We start from the raw sequence: 18,649 nt of genomic DNA, 5'->3' as shown, positions 1-18,649 counted from the left end.
TAATTTTACTTTTAACATGGAGAGAATATCTTGTTATAAGTGAAATAATCTTCCAGTGGAACTAGAGCTTTTAGAACTAGAAGTTTTGCAATTCCAAGACCAAACGATCGTAATGTTGCTTCCTCCTCTGGATCTGCAGCTCATTAAACGTGGACTGAGACGAACGGAGGGGACAAGCATCCTGCGGATTTAAAGGAGAGGACCCATCTGACTTATCCATCACACAGTTTAAGAGCCAGCATCTGACATGAACAGATGCTGCGTTAGCATAAACTTCCCTGACCCAACTCCTTATTAATTTAAAAATATGGAAACGTGCCTCTAAACGCAACAGGAATAACAAATGTTCAAGAAAGCGTTGACTATGTTGCAAAAATATTTAGTCATTTAATTTATAACACTATGTATCTTTGTATGGACCCTTTGGAACTACTTCACTTAATCATTAGAGGCGCCATGGTGGAGGTCGGACGTGAGGAACGAGAATGTCGAACATAGAGGTCAAAATTGATTACCCAAATTGTTTTTTCCAGTTTATTTATGGTTTCTGCTTGTTCGAGTCAAACTAATTTGTCTGTGAACGTAACACACCTGGTTGAGCTCATACACGGCGGTATTTACAAAAATTGGATATAGCTAGCTTAGAAACTGACCCATTCCTCCTTCCTCTTGATGTGTAGATCAAATTACCGACTTTGCCTGAATTCACACCACATGATTTATATCACCATGGTATAAACAGCATTTCTCCTTACACCGGAGAAGCATTAAAAACGTACAAAAGACTAAATGCTAACCAGTTTTTTCCATACATGCTAGGCTGCATGACGCACTGTCTCCATGGTTACCAATGATTAGACGTAGCTTCTCCATAATGCAATATTTAATGTCTTTCTAATCATACATACTTATAAAGTATGAACGTTAATCTTACCTTGTAAAAAGTGTTCCAGTGTCAAAATATTTAGCTTATTGTATTTTCTTGACCCCAAAATGACAGAAAACAATATAACAACAAAGCTTGTGTACAAATAATTAGTGTCATTTTAATTTTTGTTTAAAACATGTTTGTCATTCAGTAAAATTACTCACAGTGGGTGGAGAAGTCAGATATTTTATTCTATCGAAAGTAGCAACATTTAACTATAATAAAAAGTGTAATATAACTACTCCTACTCCCCACCCCCCAAAAAAACAAGATTACTTAAATAAATGTAAATGGGTAAACTGAGTAGTTACTATCTACCTCTGGATATTGGATATTATTTTTTTTTTAACTTGTCTGGTCTGCTTTACCTAAATATCCATTTTAACTTCATTTCCCATGACGCACTTGTGCATTCACGCATGCGCTGTAGAGTTTATTTGGTATATACACACAACCGGAAGCTCCACCGTGGGATTGCCCGACCAAGATTTGGTAAAGTTTATATTCTTTTAAATCTTACCCTCTAAAAAATAAAGAACGGCTGTCTGAAAATAAGTTTTTGCATCAGCCTGTGAATTTATGAAGGTAACCAGTAAGTATTTATGAATATATCAGCGGGTTTTGTCGTAACCGACATGTTTCCAGCTAGCTGAAGTAACGTTAGCAGATGGGCCCCATCTCCATTCAGACCAGAGCTTCACCTTATGGCTGTTTGAAGGAAAATGCGCTTCAAATTACGCATTGACAACAAATTGTGGTATTATAACAGCAGTATAATTAAACAGGACTGGCTGTGTGGAGTTAGTTTGCTCAAATGGGGCAGAAATTAATTGTAAATTGTGATGTCGATCTACCAAAGCAAACAAGGGGGAGATTAAAGTCGACGCTGCTGATGCTGGTTAGTCGTTTTCTACAGTTTAAGCCAGTGTTATATTTACACAGCGGTTTGTATAACTGGTCATTTCTGTATTGTTGTATTGCGTCACGTTTTTACTTTACACATAACAGCTGCGTTAGTCCTTAACGCCACATCTCCTTTTAGGGTCATTTCATCTGCTTCCTAATACACTTTACAGCAGCTCAGGTTCCTTTTTGTTTTCGTTGCTGCAGTAATAAATCAACTTACTACCCTGCTTTTCAAGCTGTCTGCAGGCATCAGATACATGAATGGTGGGGTCACATATGAATAAATGACTGTATGTTGTTGTTGTTTTTTGAATGGCAGAAGCCCCATCTGCTGGGTGGAGGCCACATCTGCAATCAAGAGGTTGTTGTTTATTTGGGCTGACTGGGCTTTAAGTTTGGAGTTTGCAAATCACTTGCATAATATTTCTGTTTGCTCAGGTTGAGATTAGTCGGTTCTGCTTTTGTTTCCACACCTGAGATTAAGATTTGTGTTAGAAACTGTGCCAATCATGTTTTGTTTTAAAATATCTAAGCTGATATGGGGTTGAATATTTTACTACTAAAATCCTGATCACAAATTAAGTAAAATTAAGTTGCTATTTAGATTTTTAGTTAATAGTTGGCATATTTCCAAATCATATTTCTCTATTTAGACCCATTCAGTAAGTTAGAATATTATTAAAAAGTCATATAGATTAATTATACAAAGATTGGTGTTTTAACAACTTTATTTCTCTTAATTATGATGATTTCCTGATAGGCGCTAACAAAACATGGCATTTAAAATTAGAATATTACATCAGATGTACATAGAAAACTATATTTATAGACAGAAATGTGTGCTTAATGAAAAGTATGTTTAATATTTGCATGAAACTGCTTCACTAAATGTCGGGAACAAAATGACAGAAATTTCAAAATGGTGGAGAAATGACAGAAATCACACTGGATCTTTGATTGTTTGTCACACACAGACATATTTTGTTTCTTTTTGCAAAATATATATAAAAGATAACCAATAGTTATCAGTTTGAGTTGTATTTTATTCTAATTCAGCAATAATTTGTATCATATCAAGACCTGCAGTTGTTACTTGAATTAAAAGGTCAGTAAAAAGATAAAAAATTAATACAATTTATACTTCTGCCATTAACAATTATTGAAGTAATTGATTATTCTTACAATTAATCGGATGAAATATCGGCCCATTCTGCAGCTTTTTCATTTAACAACTCAAGCTTTTTAAATGCAATATTAGGCCTGTCGCGATAAACGATAAATTGATTAATCGTACGATAAATAAAAACTATCGACCTCGTTTTAATTATCGGCATTATCGTCTCTTCCGGCCTTCTTCTCTTTCTGTTGATGACACCGAAAAGGCTCAACTCCGGTGCTCTCCACTGACCCTCCCTTCCTCATTTCCTTAGTGTAAAGCTCAGCGCACAGGACACGATCTTACAGCTGTCGGCCGATTGTCGGCCCATTTTCAAAACCTGACAGACCACACATTAGCCGACAAAAATCCTAGGTATAACGGTTCGATCGGGTTCGTTCCTGCCGTGTGGTGTCCAACAATGGGCACAAAATAATGGCTGCAAGTTCAGTGAACTAATTTTAAAACCAGGCATTAATCAATGCTTTACTGCAATCTACCTGCAATGCATGTGGCTAGTGTCAGCGTAAAGTCCTGACTGAATGAAAATCATTAGAACCTGTTTACGTCACGTTAACGAAGAACAGCTGAAAAGTTACCGGTTTATCAACTGCGGTAGCAATTTCGCTCCAACTCCTCCTCTTGTCATTTCTATATTCTTTGCATGTTGAATAAACATTAATGTTGTTTCCACGTCGGCTGGGCTTCGGGTTGCGCCGTGTCAGCTGTTTGGGATTCCCCGAGGTAATTTCCCCTCAGAAAACACGGAGGAGAATTCGCGCTTTCTGATTGGCTGCCTGTCACATTCAACAGGCTGCGTTAAGCTCCCAGTCGGGGAAAAACCCCTGATTTAGATCGGAGCGGCAACGACGATCTACCATAACACACCACACAATCTTAGAAAGACCAACGTTTTAAGATTGTTGTAAGGGGAAAAATAGGAGCAAAAAATCGTGTAGTGTGAACTATTGCATCAGGTAGTCGATGTGCCCATCTTCTCTATTTACATCAAATTATTACTGAAGGGCAACATAATATACAGACTTCATAATCTGCACTCTTTTGGTTGAATGCAGTATTTATTTCCACTTTGGCTTTATGTTGTTTAGTTTTTATCAAGTACATTTTTTGTTAATGGAGACTGAGAATCAATTTTGTTTTTGCTTGTTTTGTTTATTTTGTTTATCAGCTCCAGTGTTAAATATTCTTTTGAAAATAAAGTGTATCCATCTTTGGCAGGAAATCGCATGCATTATTACGTCATTTCCATTAAATCAGTGTAAAAAGGTCTTCAGACAATATTATCGTTTATCGCAATAGTTTTTTGAGACAATTAATCGCTCAGCAAAATTTGCTATCGTGACAGGCCTATGCAATATTATAAATACACTGGAACACACAAATAATTCATTTTTTAAATAAAAAAGCGCTACAGCTAACATTTAATTAATTTAAAAATTAATTTATTATTTTGACAAGTAATAGACTAATTCGATAAAAATGGGCACATTCGGGGGCGTGACGGTTAGCGCGGCCCATGTTTGGAGGCCTCGAGTCTTCGACGCGGCTGTCGCGGGTTCGACTCCCGGACCCGATGATATTTGCCGCATGTCTTCCCCATTTCCTGTCAGCCTACTTTCATAAGGGACACTAGAGCCCACAAAAGACCCCCTGGAGGGGTACAAAAAAATGGGCACATTCTGCAGATTTTTTATTTAATTACTTAAGCTTTAACATTAGAAAAACATTACATAAAAATACGTTTTTTATTTTGAATTAAAAATGTATGTATATTTTAAACAGTTTTGACTTAGTTACTGCTCTGAATATGTTCTTTCAGCATTTTGGCCTTTTTTGGGTCTGTGTACTTCAGTTAATGATTTCTTGATTACTAAATTAGTGAACGATTATTTTTATAATAGATTAATCACTACTAACTGGACTAAAGCCCTAATAATTTGCTTCAATACCTTTCACTGATTACTTTAGAGTTACTTTTTGTCAATCAGGTCACATTAAAATCAAGATCTACTGTAGGACAAGTGTTGCATTGACTCCTGTTGTTCCTATTTCCACCCATGTCTCCACCTGTGCAGGTGCGATGGGGGCTTGACGTGTCAGTCAGTGGAGCAATACGACCAGACCAGACATGACCGAGTGCTTCCTGCCGCCGAGCAGCAGCCCTGCAGAGCAGCGCCGGGCTGATCACCCCGGAGGCGTGGCCCGCACCCCGAGCTCCGAGGAGATCAGCCCTACCAAGTTCCCGGGCCTGTACCGCACAGGCGAGCCGTCGCCACCTCACGATGGACATCATCACGAGCCTCCAGACCCGTACGTCTCAGACGATGACAAGGAGCACAGCAAGAAGAAGAACAAGTTCAAGAAGAAGGAGAAAAGGAGTAAGATGCGGCTTCACTTTCTGACAGTTTTGATTTTACTTGTATAGCACATCTCAGGAACAATCCTAAAAATACAAAGTCATAAAACACTGAGTTCCTGTAAATCTAGGCTAAAAACCCACCTGTTCAGAGTTGCTTTAAACGATGATAAATTAAACTCTGAACAACATTTTGATGTGTAACGACAGCACTTGACAAAATGTAATGTTTACTAGTTTACTCTGTAGAGGAGCAACTTTGTGATGACTCCCTGAAGGAAGGAAGTTTCAGAAAAGGCAGAAGTTTTTAAAAAGCCAGAGGTCCAATTTCAAGGTGTTAAATTACAAATATACTACTTTTAAATCCATTGAAGGTAACATAGTTACTTGATTATGCTATAAAATAGCACTATGTGCCTGGAAAACGCATAATACCGCACCTTTACAGCAAAATTCATGGCTGAGCACAGCAGTCTTACTCTCCTTGCTCATCTTTTTACTCATTTTTGCGACTCTGCATCGCTGACCGCAGTATAAGACTGCGCTGCTGTGAACTCGTTAACCCTCCACATGAGAGACTCTTTTAGGTCAAAATTGATAATGCGATTAATCTGCATTATGTAGCATTAATGTGTTAAATGTTTTAGATTAAATGCATAATAAATGTGCGTCTGTTTGCAGCCATTTTCATGTCAGAGTCCAAACATTGAGTTGGGGGCGTGGCCAGCAGCAACTTATTTTGATTTAAAGTGACAGAAGGACCTTGAAATGCTAATAGGCAGAACTGAGCAGACTAAAGGTTTATTATCTATGAATGATTTTGTGCAAAATATGTAGCCAAAAGACCCTTTCCTAACGTGTTCAAGGAAGCATAATAGGTCACCTTTAAAGTAATTAGAGCTGGTTAAAGACTTTTGCACAGAACTGAACATTGCTGATACGGCAGGACAGTGGATTTATGGAAACAGATAAGAGATGTTTCCACTTTCCCATCCTGTTCTCGCCCATAGCGTGGGCTGTTTGTCCACTTTGTGACATCATTTTTCCACATATGGAAGCAGCTCCCACCACACACTGAAAAAACACAAAATTTAAATACCAAAAGTATTTTTGGTCTAGTTTCTAGTGCAAACATCTCACCACACTTGATATACAAAGTGTATAGACAAAACTAACTTACAAGTAATTTTTCAGTAAGACTTAGGAGCTTGTTTTAAGCTAATAATTCCATAATATAGATTAAAAAAAGTACTTATTTCTCTAAAAATAAGAAATTTTTCTATAAGTGAAATAATCTGCCAGTACCAATAGTAGTGGTATCAATATCAGAGGTCAGTAGGGTACCCAAAAGTTGTACTCAAGTTGGAGTAGCACTACTTCAACATATTTTTACACAAGTAGTTGTCCAAGAAATTACTTAAGTCAGAGTAAAAAGTATTTTGTAAAAAGTCTACTCAAGTACTGAGTAACTGATCAAATTATCAATCATTTAATATTTAAAAATTCCATAATCAGATGAACAAAAAAGTAAAGTTAAGTGGAAATTGTTATATTTTAAGGATGAAAATGACAATAATTCATATAAATAACAAAATTAACATTTTCCAAATCGATAAAAAACTAATGAAACTTTAACAAAAACTGCAGGCGTGTGTCTGTGTCTGGTGGATTTTTGGTTAAAACATGTTTGTTTTTTACTCAATAGGTAGAAAATCCAGAAATTTTACTCAAGTAAAAGAAGAGATACTTTATAATAAAATGACTTAAGTAAAAGTAAAAAGTTCGGCACAGTAAAAATACTCCTAAAGTATATTTTTTCCTAATTAAGTCTAATTGAATAAATGTAAGTAGTTACTAGCTAACCCTGATCAATGTTAAGTAATTATTTATCTAAAACAAACTTTCATATCTTACTGAAAATATATTCCTAAGTTAGTTTTGTCTTATTTAAAGTGTAATAAGATATTTGTAGTAGAAACTAGAGTTGGTGAGATTTTGTGTTTTTGCAGTATAGTGACCCAGTGAGAGAAAGGAGGGAGTGGATGATTCCCAGTGAAGGTGTGGAAGAGTCGACTGGCTGGAAATCTACCTAAACGACGTGTTTTTAGAGAGGAGAGGTGCTGAGGGAGCTGAGCTAAATCAGTGGCTGACCTCTTTTCCCCGTTCTCTCTCTTCACTCTCTTCCTGTTTCTGTTTCGCTGCCGTCGTCGCTCTGCTGTAGGAGTGTTTGATTTTTTTTCCTCCTCTCAGATTTAACCCGGTTTCTTCCTCGTGTTACAGCTGAGGGATACGCCGCCTTCCAGGAGGACAGCTCGGCGGACGAAGCCGAGAGCCCGTCCAAGATGAAGCGCTCCAAGGGAATCCACGTGTTCAAGAAGCCCAGCTTCTCCAAGAAGAAGGAGAAGGACTTCAAGGTGAAGGAGAAGTGCCCCAAGGAGGACAAGGCCAAGGAGAAGAAGTCCAAGGACCTGACGGCCGCCGACGTGGTCAAACAGTGGAAGGAGAAGAAGAAGAAGAAGAAGCCAGCCTCAGAGGCTGAGCCGGTCCCGGTGGAGACCCCCACCGTCAGACCCATCTTTGGAGCACCGCTGGCTGAGGCTGTGAAGAGGACGGCTCTGTACGACGGCATCCAGCTGCCGGCCATCTTCAGGGAATGCGTGGACTACATTGAGAACTACGGCATGAAGTGTGAGGGCATCTACAGGGTCTCAGGTATTCAGTTTAATCTGTTTATCATGCAGCACCAGTTCACAGTTTATCTATAAAACACAATTTCATTCAATTATGATGAGCCAAAGTGTTCAAAGTATGGTCCAGGGGCCATTTGTGGTCCCTGGAATCTTGAATTGACTACAATTTAAGAATAAATGAGGACAAAACTCAGATTTTTTCAGATGTGGTTGATATGGATTTAAAGTTTTGTTACAATAATAGCAGAGTTGGTTAGTAACTATTTAGATTTATTCAATCACATTTATTTGAGTAATTTTTGGCAAAATATTACTTTTAGGAGTATTTTTTACTACACTGCACTTTATTTTTTTATTATTCAGTATCACTACTCTTCCTTGAGTAAAATTTCTGGATTCTCTACCCACTGAATGAAGAGCAAACATGTTTTAACTAAAAATTCCCTAAAAGTGTTATATTGAAATAAATTGATTTGGAAAAATGTTTCTTTCTAATTTCTAACTTACTTATTTTCTGTATAAGTTATTGATATGAATTATCTTCATTTTGGTCTTTAAAATACCAAAATTGCCGCATAACTTTATGTTTTGCTCAGTTTGATGATGTAATTTGTTTGATCCATTTCTCAGTACTTGACTGACCTTTTTCCAAAAACGTTTTACTCTTACTTGAGTAATTACAGCTAATTTTGACTTTTACTACAGTTAAAATATACAAAAGTAGTGCTACTTTTACTTGAGTGCAATATTTGGGTACTCTACACACCTCTGAGGGTAACTAGCCAGCAAAGAGCTAGTTAGCTAGATATCTTCTTGCTAGTTAGCTAGCTTCCTTGCTCGCTAGTTAGCTACCCTAGTTTGTATGCTAGCTAACTAGAGCAGCTAACTACCCTTGCTAAATAGTTAGCAAGGGTAGTTTGCTAACTACCCTGATAGCTACTGTATTCTTGCTAACTAGCTTCACCCTTGCTAGCTAACTTGCCAGCTAGCTATACTCAAGTAAGAGTAGCACAACTTCAACTTATTTTTAGTGTAGTAAAAGTAAAAATTTGACCTCCAATAAATTATTCAAATAAGAGCAAAGTTAGCTAGCTTTCCTTATATCCATCATGGTTAAATGCAAATTTATGTTTTTTCTTAGGAATTGGCTCACTTCTCTTTCCAACCCATATGAGTCTTAAGTCTTAAAATCCTTTCCGAAAGGTTTTAAGAGGTTTTACATTTGAGTTGTTAAAACCTGAAGAACCCTGGTTGTTAGAAAAAGTCTTTCTTCATGGCAGGTATGAAGTCCAAAGTGGATGAGCTGAAAGCGGCCTATGACCGGGAGGAGTGTCCCTGCCTGGAGGAGTACGACCCGCACACGGTGGCCAGCCTGCTGAAGCAGTACCTCCGGGAACTGCCGGAGAACCTGCTGGGCCGGGACCTGACCCAGCGCTTCGAGGATGCCTGCGGCCGGCCGGCGGAGGCTGACAAGCTGGCGGAGTTCCACAAGCTGCTGGCTGAGGTGCCGGCGGACACCCGCCTGCTGCTCTCCTGGCTCGTCACGCACATGGACCACGTCATCGCCAGGGAAACGGATACCAAGATGAACATCCAGAACATCTCCATCGTCCTCAACCCGACCATTCAGGTCAGCAGGCAGACCGGACCGCAGGACGGAAAATATCTGGGTCTAGATTTATCTGCTGTTAGTCTAAAACATCTGTTCATCCATTCATTGATTCATCCATCCATTGATTCATCAATCCATCCATTAGTTCATCCATCCATTGATTCATCCATCCATCCATTGGTTCATTCATCCATCTATTGGTTCGTCCAGCCATCCATTGATTCATCCATCCATCCATTGATTCATCCATCCATTCATCCATTAGTTCATCCATCCATCCAGTAGTTCGTCCATCCAACCACTAGTTCATCCCTCCATTGGGTTATCCATCTGTCCATTGGTTCACCCATCCACTGGTCGGAACATCAGTCCATCCGTCCGCTTGTCTGTCCGTATATCCATCCATCCATCCATCCATCCATCCATCCATACATCCATCATACATCCATCATACATCCATGTAATCCATATAACCATAATTTTTTCCATCAATAATTCATCAATCTATTGTTTCTTTATCGTCTATCAGTTTGTTCATCCATCCATCTATCCACCCTGTACTTGTTGTAGTTTCCATATTTAAAGTATGTCCATCATATAAATGTGGTTAATTATTTTAAATCTGGGCGTTATGTCATGTAGCGGTATAGTGGTCACCCTGTTTCCTGAAGCTTTAGTCCTTGATGCAGCCGTCCTGGTTTGATTTCTGACTTTGCTTCGTGTTTCCCCCATTATCCCTTTTGTCTCTCTGCCCATTTCCTGTCTGGTAACTCTCAATGGAGACAACTAATGCCAAAAAATCTTCAAAGTTAGACTCATAAAATACCTTAAAACTGTCTGATTTTGAATCTGGAAAGTATGAAATGATGACGTAAAAAGTTAGTAGCAATTCTGAACGTTCCCCTAGCAACAAGCTCAGTGAGTTTTTTATTGGTTCTCACATGAGTTCATGTCTGACCCCCTGGCCCAGTTCAGTGCAGCTAATTTATCCCCACTGGAGCCGTCTCTACGGCTGTTCTACTTATTCTGAGCCAGAAACACGTCTGTTTAAATAAACATGCAGGAATCCAGGATCAGTGTAATGAGGACAAGTAAATATTAAGAAATTTATAGAGAAGCTGCTCCAGAAACCTTTCAGCTGGCAGGTGGAAACATTGCACTCTGCAACGGACACCAAGATGAACATCCAGAACATCTCCATCGTCCTCAACCCGACCATTCAGGTCAGCAGGCAGACCGGACCGCAGGACGGAAAATATCTGGGTCTAGATTTATCTGCTGTTAGTCTAAAACATCTGTTCATCCATTCATTGGTTCATCCATCCATTGGTTCATCCAACCATCCATTCATTGGTTCATCCATCCAGCCGTTCATTGGTTCATCCATCCATCCATTGGTTCATCCATCCATCCATCCATCCATCCATCCATCCATTGGTTCATTCATCCTTTGGTTCATTCATGCCTTGATCTGTCCATCCATCCATTTGTTCATCTAGTCATTGGTTCATCCATCCATCCATTTGTTGGTCTATCCATCCATTCACTCACTCACTCACTCACTCACTCACTCACTCACTCACTCACTCACTCACTCACTCACTCACTCACTCACTCACTCACTCACTCACTCACTCACTCACTCTCTTTCTTTTCCTCCATCCATTAGTTCCACTTATTCTGAGTCAGAAACCCGTCTATTTAAATAAACGCATCTGATCTAGGATCAGTGTAATGAGGACAAATAAATATTCTGGATTTTACATAGAAGCTGCTCCAGAAACCTTTCAGCTGCCAGGTGGAAACATTTTGTTCTCCTTCCTTTCAGATTGGGAACCGTGTTCTCTACATCTTCTTCACCCACGTGAAGGAGCTGTTTGGGGACATTGTCCTGAAGCCGGTGGTGCGGCCGCTCCGCTGGTCCAACATGGCGACCATGCCCGCTCTGCCTGAGACCCAGGACAACATCAAGGAGGAGATTCGGCGGCAGGTTGGTATCAGTCCACCATCTTTTTCTCGTTTTCATCGGCTCAATGTATAAAGAAGGGAGCATGATTGCAAAAGAACTGTTAAAGTAGTAACTTTTCGGAGTAGTTTTTACCATAAACTACTATATTTAGACTTTTACTTGAGTAATATTATTGTGAAGTATAATCCAGTATAAATTTCTGGATTCTCTACCCACTCAATGAAAAACAAACACATCTTAATCAGAAATGCATCAAGCACAAACCTGCAGTTTAAGTCAAAGTGAGACCTCTTGTTTGTACACAAGCTTTGTTGTTCTAGAGTTGTTTTCTAGTTTAATCAGTTTTATGTTGAAAAAAATATTATGTTAACGTTTCTTCTGGCTTAATTAGTTTTTTGTAATTATTAGTAGTTATAGTATTGTAGTTATTTATTTGTCTTTAAAATAACAACCTTTGCATATAATTTTTTTCTGTCTGACATTGCAAAATAATAATAAAAAAATCATGATACGGTAGTCAGCACTTAGTAGCCTTTTTATCAAATACTTTTTTTATTTTCACTTGAGTAAAATATGTTAACTTAGTTGTGTATTCTGCCTACCTCTGATTAAAACGTAAGTTTTATTTATTTTTTTTAACCATTTCCCTGGTTTAAAAAAAAAATCAGAATTGTAAAAATTAGATTTTTTTTTCCCCTCCTGATCTTAAGTTTTCTACAGGACAAAATTCAAATATTGTTAATAAATGTAATTGTATTTACACGTTTTATGTTAAATTAAATTCCTAACTTGTGATTAGATCATGATTTTAAAATTTTAGGGATCTTTATTTTTATTTTATAAACTTTGTTAGAAAAAAAGTTTATTTTTTACAGCTTGTGAGCACAAGCATTTCAAGAAGCTTTTACAACAGAGTGAACCTTAAAGATTTTATTTCTTCCATGGTTCTAATTTTTGTGCTTCATGTTAACCTACAGATAAGTCTGACCTGAAATGTCCAGAAAGGCATAAAAACTAACAAAGAACAGTGTTAACTTAATAAGTTAACAGTAGGAACCCAGACTGAGTGTTGTTACAGCCGTTTGTTGTTGCGTTTGACGCCTGTATGCTTGTCAAGCTCGTTATCTTGGACCAGTGCGAACCAGTGAAGATGTGTGTGTCCAGGAGTTCCTGCTGAACTGCCTGCACAGAGACCTGCAGGCGGGCGTGAAGGACCTGTCCAAGGAGGAGCGGCTCTGGGAGGTCCAGAGAATCCTGACGGCTCTCAAACGCAAGCTGAGGGAGGCCAAGCGGCAGGTAATGCTCCCACTCATCTGGAATGATCAATTATAGATGAAGAAAAACTCAGGAAGCAAAAAAACAAAGCAGACATTTAGCTGTTGCTGAATCCTGCATGAGTACAGATTTATCCATTATTAAAATGATGGAATTTAATTGTTTTAATCAATAACTGCAGCTCAATCATTAGGCTTATAACAAGACATTTTGCCCACGATACAAATAAATTAATCTGCCAGTGGAACCAGAACATTTTCATCAATATTAAGGAATTATTGACTTAAAACAAGCGGACATGTCTTTCTGAAAACTTACCTGTAAGCTAATTTTGTCTTATTTAAGTGTAGTAAAACATTTGAAACTAGAAACCAGACAAAAATACTATGTAGGATTGGGTGTTTTTTCACTGTGTCATTTGAAAAATGGCCTTAAAACAACATTATAATTTATTGCAATAATTACTGGGACAACTCTGCAAAAACATAAAATCTTACCAAATATTTGTCTCTGGTTTCTAGTCCAAATATCTTAGTATGCCTGAAGTAAAACTAAACTAACTTACAAGTAACTTTTTAGCATTGTTTTAGTTCTAGTTTTTCAATATTGATAAAAAACTAGAACTTATTCATTAATGTTAAGGAATTATTTACCTAAAATAAACTCATATTTCTTTATGAAATATAAGCTTATGATAAGACATTCTCTCCATGTTAAAAGTGAAAAATCCAATTATTAAATAAGAAATTTTATTCAATTTTCATGAATTATGGACGTGCCGTGGTAGCGTAGGGGATAGCGCGACCCACTTTTGAAGTCTTCAATGCAACCGTCGTGGGTTCGACTCCCGAGCCTGGCGACATTTGCCGCATGTCTTCCCTCCTCTCCTTCTCCCTTTCCTGTCAGCCTACTTTCAAAAAATAAGGGACACTAAAGCTCACAAAAAAAAAAAACCCTGGCGGGGTACAAAAAAAAAATAATTCATGAGTTATTCACCTAAAACGATGCTGAAAAGTTGCTTGTAAGTTTGTTTTATAATAACATATTTGAACTAGTATATAGACCAAAAATACTTGGTAAAATTTTGTTTTCTTTGAATCTACATCTGATTTTCCTTATTTCTATTCTATTCTTTTTCATTTGTGTTGATTCAGGAGTGTGAGAGTAAGATAGCACAAGAAATCGCCAGTCTCTCAAAGGAGGACGTGTCCAAAGAGGAAATGACCGAGAACGAAGAGGAAGTAATCAACCTGCTTTTAGCACAGGTGACTCAGTCATACACTTTCGTGCGACTAAATCAACAGCATACCAATAAATTCCGCATTAAAATTCTTCACAACTTCTTTTGGGTGATCAGGAGAATGAGATTCTGACCGAACAGGAGGAGCTGATCGCGCTCGAACAAGTGCTGCGGAGGCAAATCGCCACCGAGAAGGAAGAAATCGAGAGGCTGAGGGCGGAAATCGCAGACATCCAGAGGTAAGAAAAGAACAGAGAATCGTTTTAATTATGATTATGTGATTATAGCGTGGTAACAGTGGCGTGTTTCCTCATCAGTCGGCAGCAGGGTCGCAGCGAGACGGAGGAGTATTCCTCAGACAGCGAAAGTGAGAGTGAAGATGAGGAAGAGCTGCAGATGATACTGGAAGACCTGCAGAAACAAAACGAGGAACTAGAGGTGAGAAACGTTCAGGATGGTTTAACGGCTGCATGCCAGCCTGTTTGTGGCATCAAGAGTGTAAAGTTAAAAGAAATGCTTGATAAAACTCTTAAGAGCTTGCAAAAGTATTCCTACCCTTTAAACTTTTTTTATTTTGAAACAAAAATCTAACATTCATTTGTGCTTAATTCTATTTAAGCCTCCAAGAAATGATTAAATTACTACAATCGTCAACTACTTTAGTAATCAATTAATCGTTGACTGAAGTTTACAGACTGAAAAAAGAGCATTTGCTAAAAGAAAAACACACTGACAGCAGTAATTAAACCAAAACTGTACAAATATGTTACATATTTGCTTTTAAGATTCAAATAAACCATCCAGTGGCTCAATTTAGCTTCACCTGGTATATATTAAGTAAAAAACCTTACTTAATATGTACCAGGTATTAAGGATGCAATCCCCTTTTGCATCCAATTATTAATCAGTTAATCCAAAAACTAGTTAGCAGATCAGCCCTACGCTATATTGATAAGTTAAGCAGAAAGAGCTGAACCTTTCACATGTTGGTGTTAGAAGTATTTTTTTAGCTGCATCGTTTGTTACAAATGATTAAGGATTCACTAAAGAAGTGCTGTGTTACTGGATGTTATACAAAAACACAAACAGGAAGCATTTAAATAAAAAAAACTGCAGAATTTGGTGATTTTTGTATCAGATTAATCGTCAGAACAATCAATCAACAGGATAATTGATTAATCGTGAGGATAACATATTAATCGACAGAACAAAAGGTTATTTGTCTCAACAGTCAATTAATCAACAGAATAATTGATTAATTGTCAGAACAAGCAATTACTTGTGAGAATAATTGATTGTGAGAATAGTTTATTAATCATCAGAATAATTTATTAATCGTGAGGATAATATATTAATAAACAGAACGATCTATTAATTGTCAGAACAAAATATTATTTGTCACAACAATCGATTAACAGAATAATTGATTAATAGTCAGAATAAGCAATTGATTGTGTAAATAATTGTCAGAATAATTGATTAATCAACAGAACAATCAGTTAATTATGAGGATAATAAATTAATCATCAGAGCAATTGCTTAATTGTCAGAACAATATTTTAATCAACAGAATAATTGATTGATTGTGGGAATAATCAATTACTAAAATAGTCGTTAGTTGCAGCCACTAAAGTATTGACATCGTTTCCTTCCAGAACAAAAACACCCACCTGAACCAGGCTATCCACGAGGAGCAGGAAGCCATCCTGGAGCTCCGGGTCCAGCTCCGCCTGCTGCAGAGCCACAAGCAGCAACAGCAACAGCAGCAGCAGGAGCTACCCGTCCCGCCGCCGGCCGAACAAGCTCCTCCCACTCAGCCGAGCCCAGAGGCCCGCAGCGAGGAACAAACCAAACGCTCCATCTCCACCGTGGCCGCCACTGGAGACGCACCCGCCCCAACCAACGGGAAGCCGCTGAAGGATCCTTCAAAGCCGTCACCGAGCAAAGACAGACGAGACACCAACATGTGAGATGAGCGACAGTCATCACCGCAGATGGTCAGTTCACCTGTAGCATTGGTTGCCAAAAACAGGAAACTGAACACCTGTATCCTCTGCGGCATTCTGACTTTGTTTCCCTTCACTGCAAAACAGAAAACCTAGAAACGGAGTAGCAGCTGTCTCAGATGACCGGCTACCTCTGTGGAAACTCCCAGGGACCATTTCATTTAAATCTGCTGTGCCAAGCCTGTTTAAAGGAGGATTAGAAGGTGACGATGATGGATGTGAGAGAGATTAGAGTTTATTTTTCTCTGATAATTAAATCAAGAAATTATCACAAAACGTAAGATTGTTACAAGTCCCTCAAATTTGACATCACCGACCACTGTGCCATAACTCAAGTCGCCAGAGAACCACGAATACAAGCGCTGGAGGACTTCTGATCGGTCTCTCTGTATATTTTAAACTTCAGTATCATTCTAACAATATACATACACTGCAAAAACACAAACCTTACTGTTGTTTCTAGTGTGAATATCTTAGTACCCTTTAAATATGACAAAATTAACTAACAGTTAGCTTTTCAGCAAGATACAGAAGCTTGTTTTAGGTCAGTAATTACCTGATTACTGACTTCTGTTGGTAGATTATTTCTTGTATTTCATAATAAACCGGCACTGCGCTGTTACCTAGCAACCCCAGCCAAGCCCAGCCCTTCACCTAGTAACCCGGTTCTAGTTCCACTGCCGGATTATTTCACTTATAACATGGGAAAAATGTCTTATGAGTGAAATAATCGACCAGTGAAACTAGTACTTTATCGACAATATTAAGGAGTTATTTCTTTAAAACATGCTCATATATCTTGCTGACTTAATTATTCATAAGTTACTTTTGTCTTATTTCAAGTGTATAAAGATATTTGTACTAGAAGAAAGACAAAAATACTTTGTTTTTGCAGTGTGTCATGCTCAACAAATGCCCTGATTTAATTTACAGCTTTTTAGTGACGTATATAGCTCTATTGCTGTTTTTGGAAATGAAAACTGGAGCAGAAAAACCTCGATTCCATCACAGCAAAATGTAAACAAGTGCACTCACCGGAAACATGGAGATTTACGTTTAATGTTGATGTAGCACATCTGTGGGTATGTTTTATGTGGGATGTGTGAAAAAACCACTGAAGGGTGTTGTAGGTTATTTGTGTGCAGTTTATTTTTATTTTTATTATTATTATTATAGTTGTGTTCCATCATTTCATCACAGATCCTTGACTCCTGGAAAGGACTGTCATCATTCAAATGCAATTTAAAGCAAAGGCATTGCCTTTATTGTAAATTATAGCAATGTATTTTGAGCTCTTATGTTCTCATGTTGATTTTTATATCATTACAGATTTGTAGAGATAATTATAGTGTGGCTGCCCATGCTTTCGTCTCAGGCTGGATATAACTGTATTAATCCTGTGACTGAAACCTACACAAAAGCTTCTCCTGGGGCTATTTTCACATTGTTTGGAGCTTTTGTACCAGACTGTTGCTGGCAGACTAATGCTGTGAAGAATAAAGTGTTGATCTGAATCTCTGCTTGTTGCTCACAGCCTGAAAGTTTGGGGGTTTTACTCTGAAAGTGTCAGAATTTTCCACTTTTTAGGTCCCAGTCTAATTAAGTGTTCCCTTTTAATATAAGGGTGTTGGAGAGTGATCCAGAAGCGATAAAACTGGTTCCTTAAAAGTATTTTTGTCAAATGTGCCAAAAAATCAGCGAGAAAACCACAAGCTTAAATTCTGACTTTTTATTAATCTCAAAATTTAGATTTTTTTTTTCTCTGAATTTTGAGATTACAAAAAGTCAGAATTCTTTTTCTTTCAGTTTTCATAATCCTCTTCCATATATTTGTCTAGTTTAACCTGTACACTATTTGTACCGCACCTTTCTGACATCATTAAGTAGGTTCATCCATCCATCCATCCATCCATCCATCCATCCATTTTCTAACACCCTTGTCCCTAGTGGGGTCGAGAGGGGTGCTGGTGCCTATCTCCAGCTAACGTTCTGGGTGAGAGGCGGAATCATTTTCCTCTAACATAAAGAAATTAAAGATGATTCTGCAATCTGCTTTCTAAGTCTTTGGGACTCCAGAGAACCACAGTGAGTGTCTTTATCCACAAATGGTGAAAACATAGAACATGTTAAAGCAGTAACTGGGTAAAAATTACTTCAATGGGACAGATCCAAGACCAAAAACAACACAAACATTCATAAAAACATCCTGATGATTTTTTCTACATGTTGCATAAAACTGACGCTAAATATAAGAAAAACATCATAGCAACAATGTCCAATCATTGCCTCATGACCTTAAATGTAAGTGCTTAAATCTCAAAAACAAAACTTTTGGAATGGGCTATGCAAAGTTTTGAATTGATTCAAATTGAAATGTGGCTGAATTGAAACAATTCTGCAAAGTAAAGTAGGCAAAAATTCCTCCTGAGCAAGAAAACGTTTTTGGTACATTATTCATTTGGATACAAATACAACTCTTCTACAATATAA

General features: G+C 37.9%; 1 protein-coding gene across 4 annotated transcripts; it reads left to right on the top strand.

Annotated features, from left to right (window-relative positions):
* The first annotated feature begins 1,338 nt into the window (after positions 1-1,338).
* On the top strand, positions 1,339-17,678 carry ralbp1 (ralA binding protein 1). 4 transcript variants are annotated; one of them, XM_028020482.1, is made up of 11 exons: positions 1,339-1,420; positions 5,087-5,389; positions 7,648-8,079; positions 9,338-9,642; positions 10,848-10,892; positions 11,498-11,659; positions 12,803-12,934; positions 14,068-14,178; positions 14,271-14,392; positions 14,471-14,591; positions 15,809-17,678. In XM_028020482.1, exons 2-11 carry the CDS (start codon positions 5,140-5,142, stop codon positions 16,121-16,123), a joined length of 1,995 nt encoding a protein of 664 aa, XP_027876283.1. In that variant the 5' UTR covers positions 1,339-1,420; positions 5,087-5,139; the 3' UTR covers positions 16,124-17,678. The 4 variants fall into 4 exon arrangements, with proteins under 4 accessions (XP_027876283.1, XP_027876282.1, XP_027876284.1 ...); XM_028020481.1 differs by lacking the exon at positions 10,848-10,892 and having other exon boundaries at positions 9,338-9,687; XM_028020483.1 differs by lacking the exon at positions 10,848-10,892 and having other exon boundaries at positions 1,412-1,513; positions 9,338-9,687.
* The last annotated feature ends 971 nt before the right edge of the window (positions 17,679-18,649 follow it).

This window comes from Xiphophorus couchianus, chromosome 6 (assembly GCF_001444195.1).
Source record: "Xiphophorus couchianus chromosome 6, X_couchianus-1.0, whole genome shotgun sequence".
NCBI lineage: Eukaryota > Metazoa > Chordata > Actinopteri > Cyprinodontiformes > Poeciliidae > Xiphophorus > Xiphophorus couchianus.
This window is presented reverse-complemented; position numbering and strand designations above follow the sequence as displayed.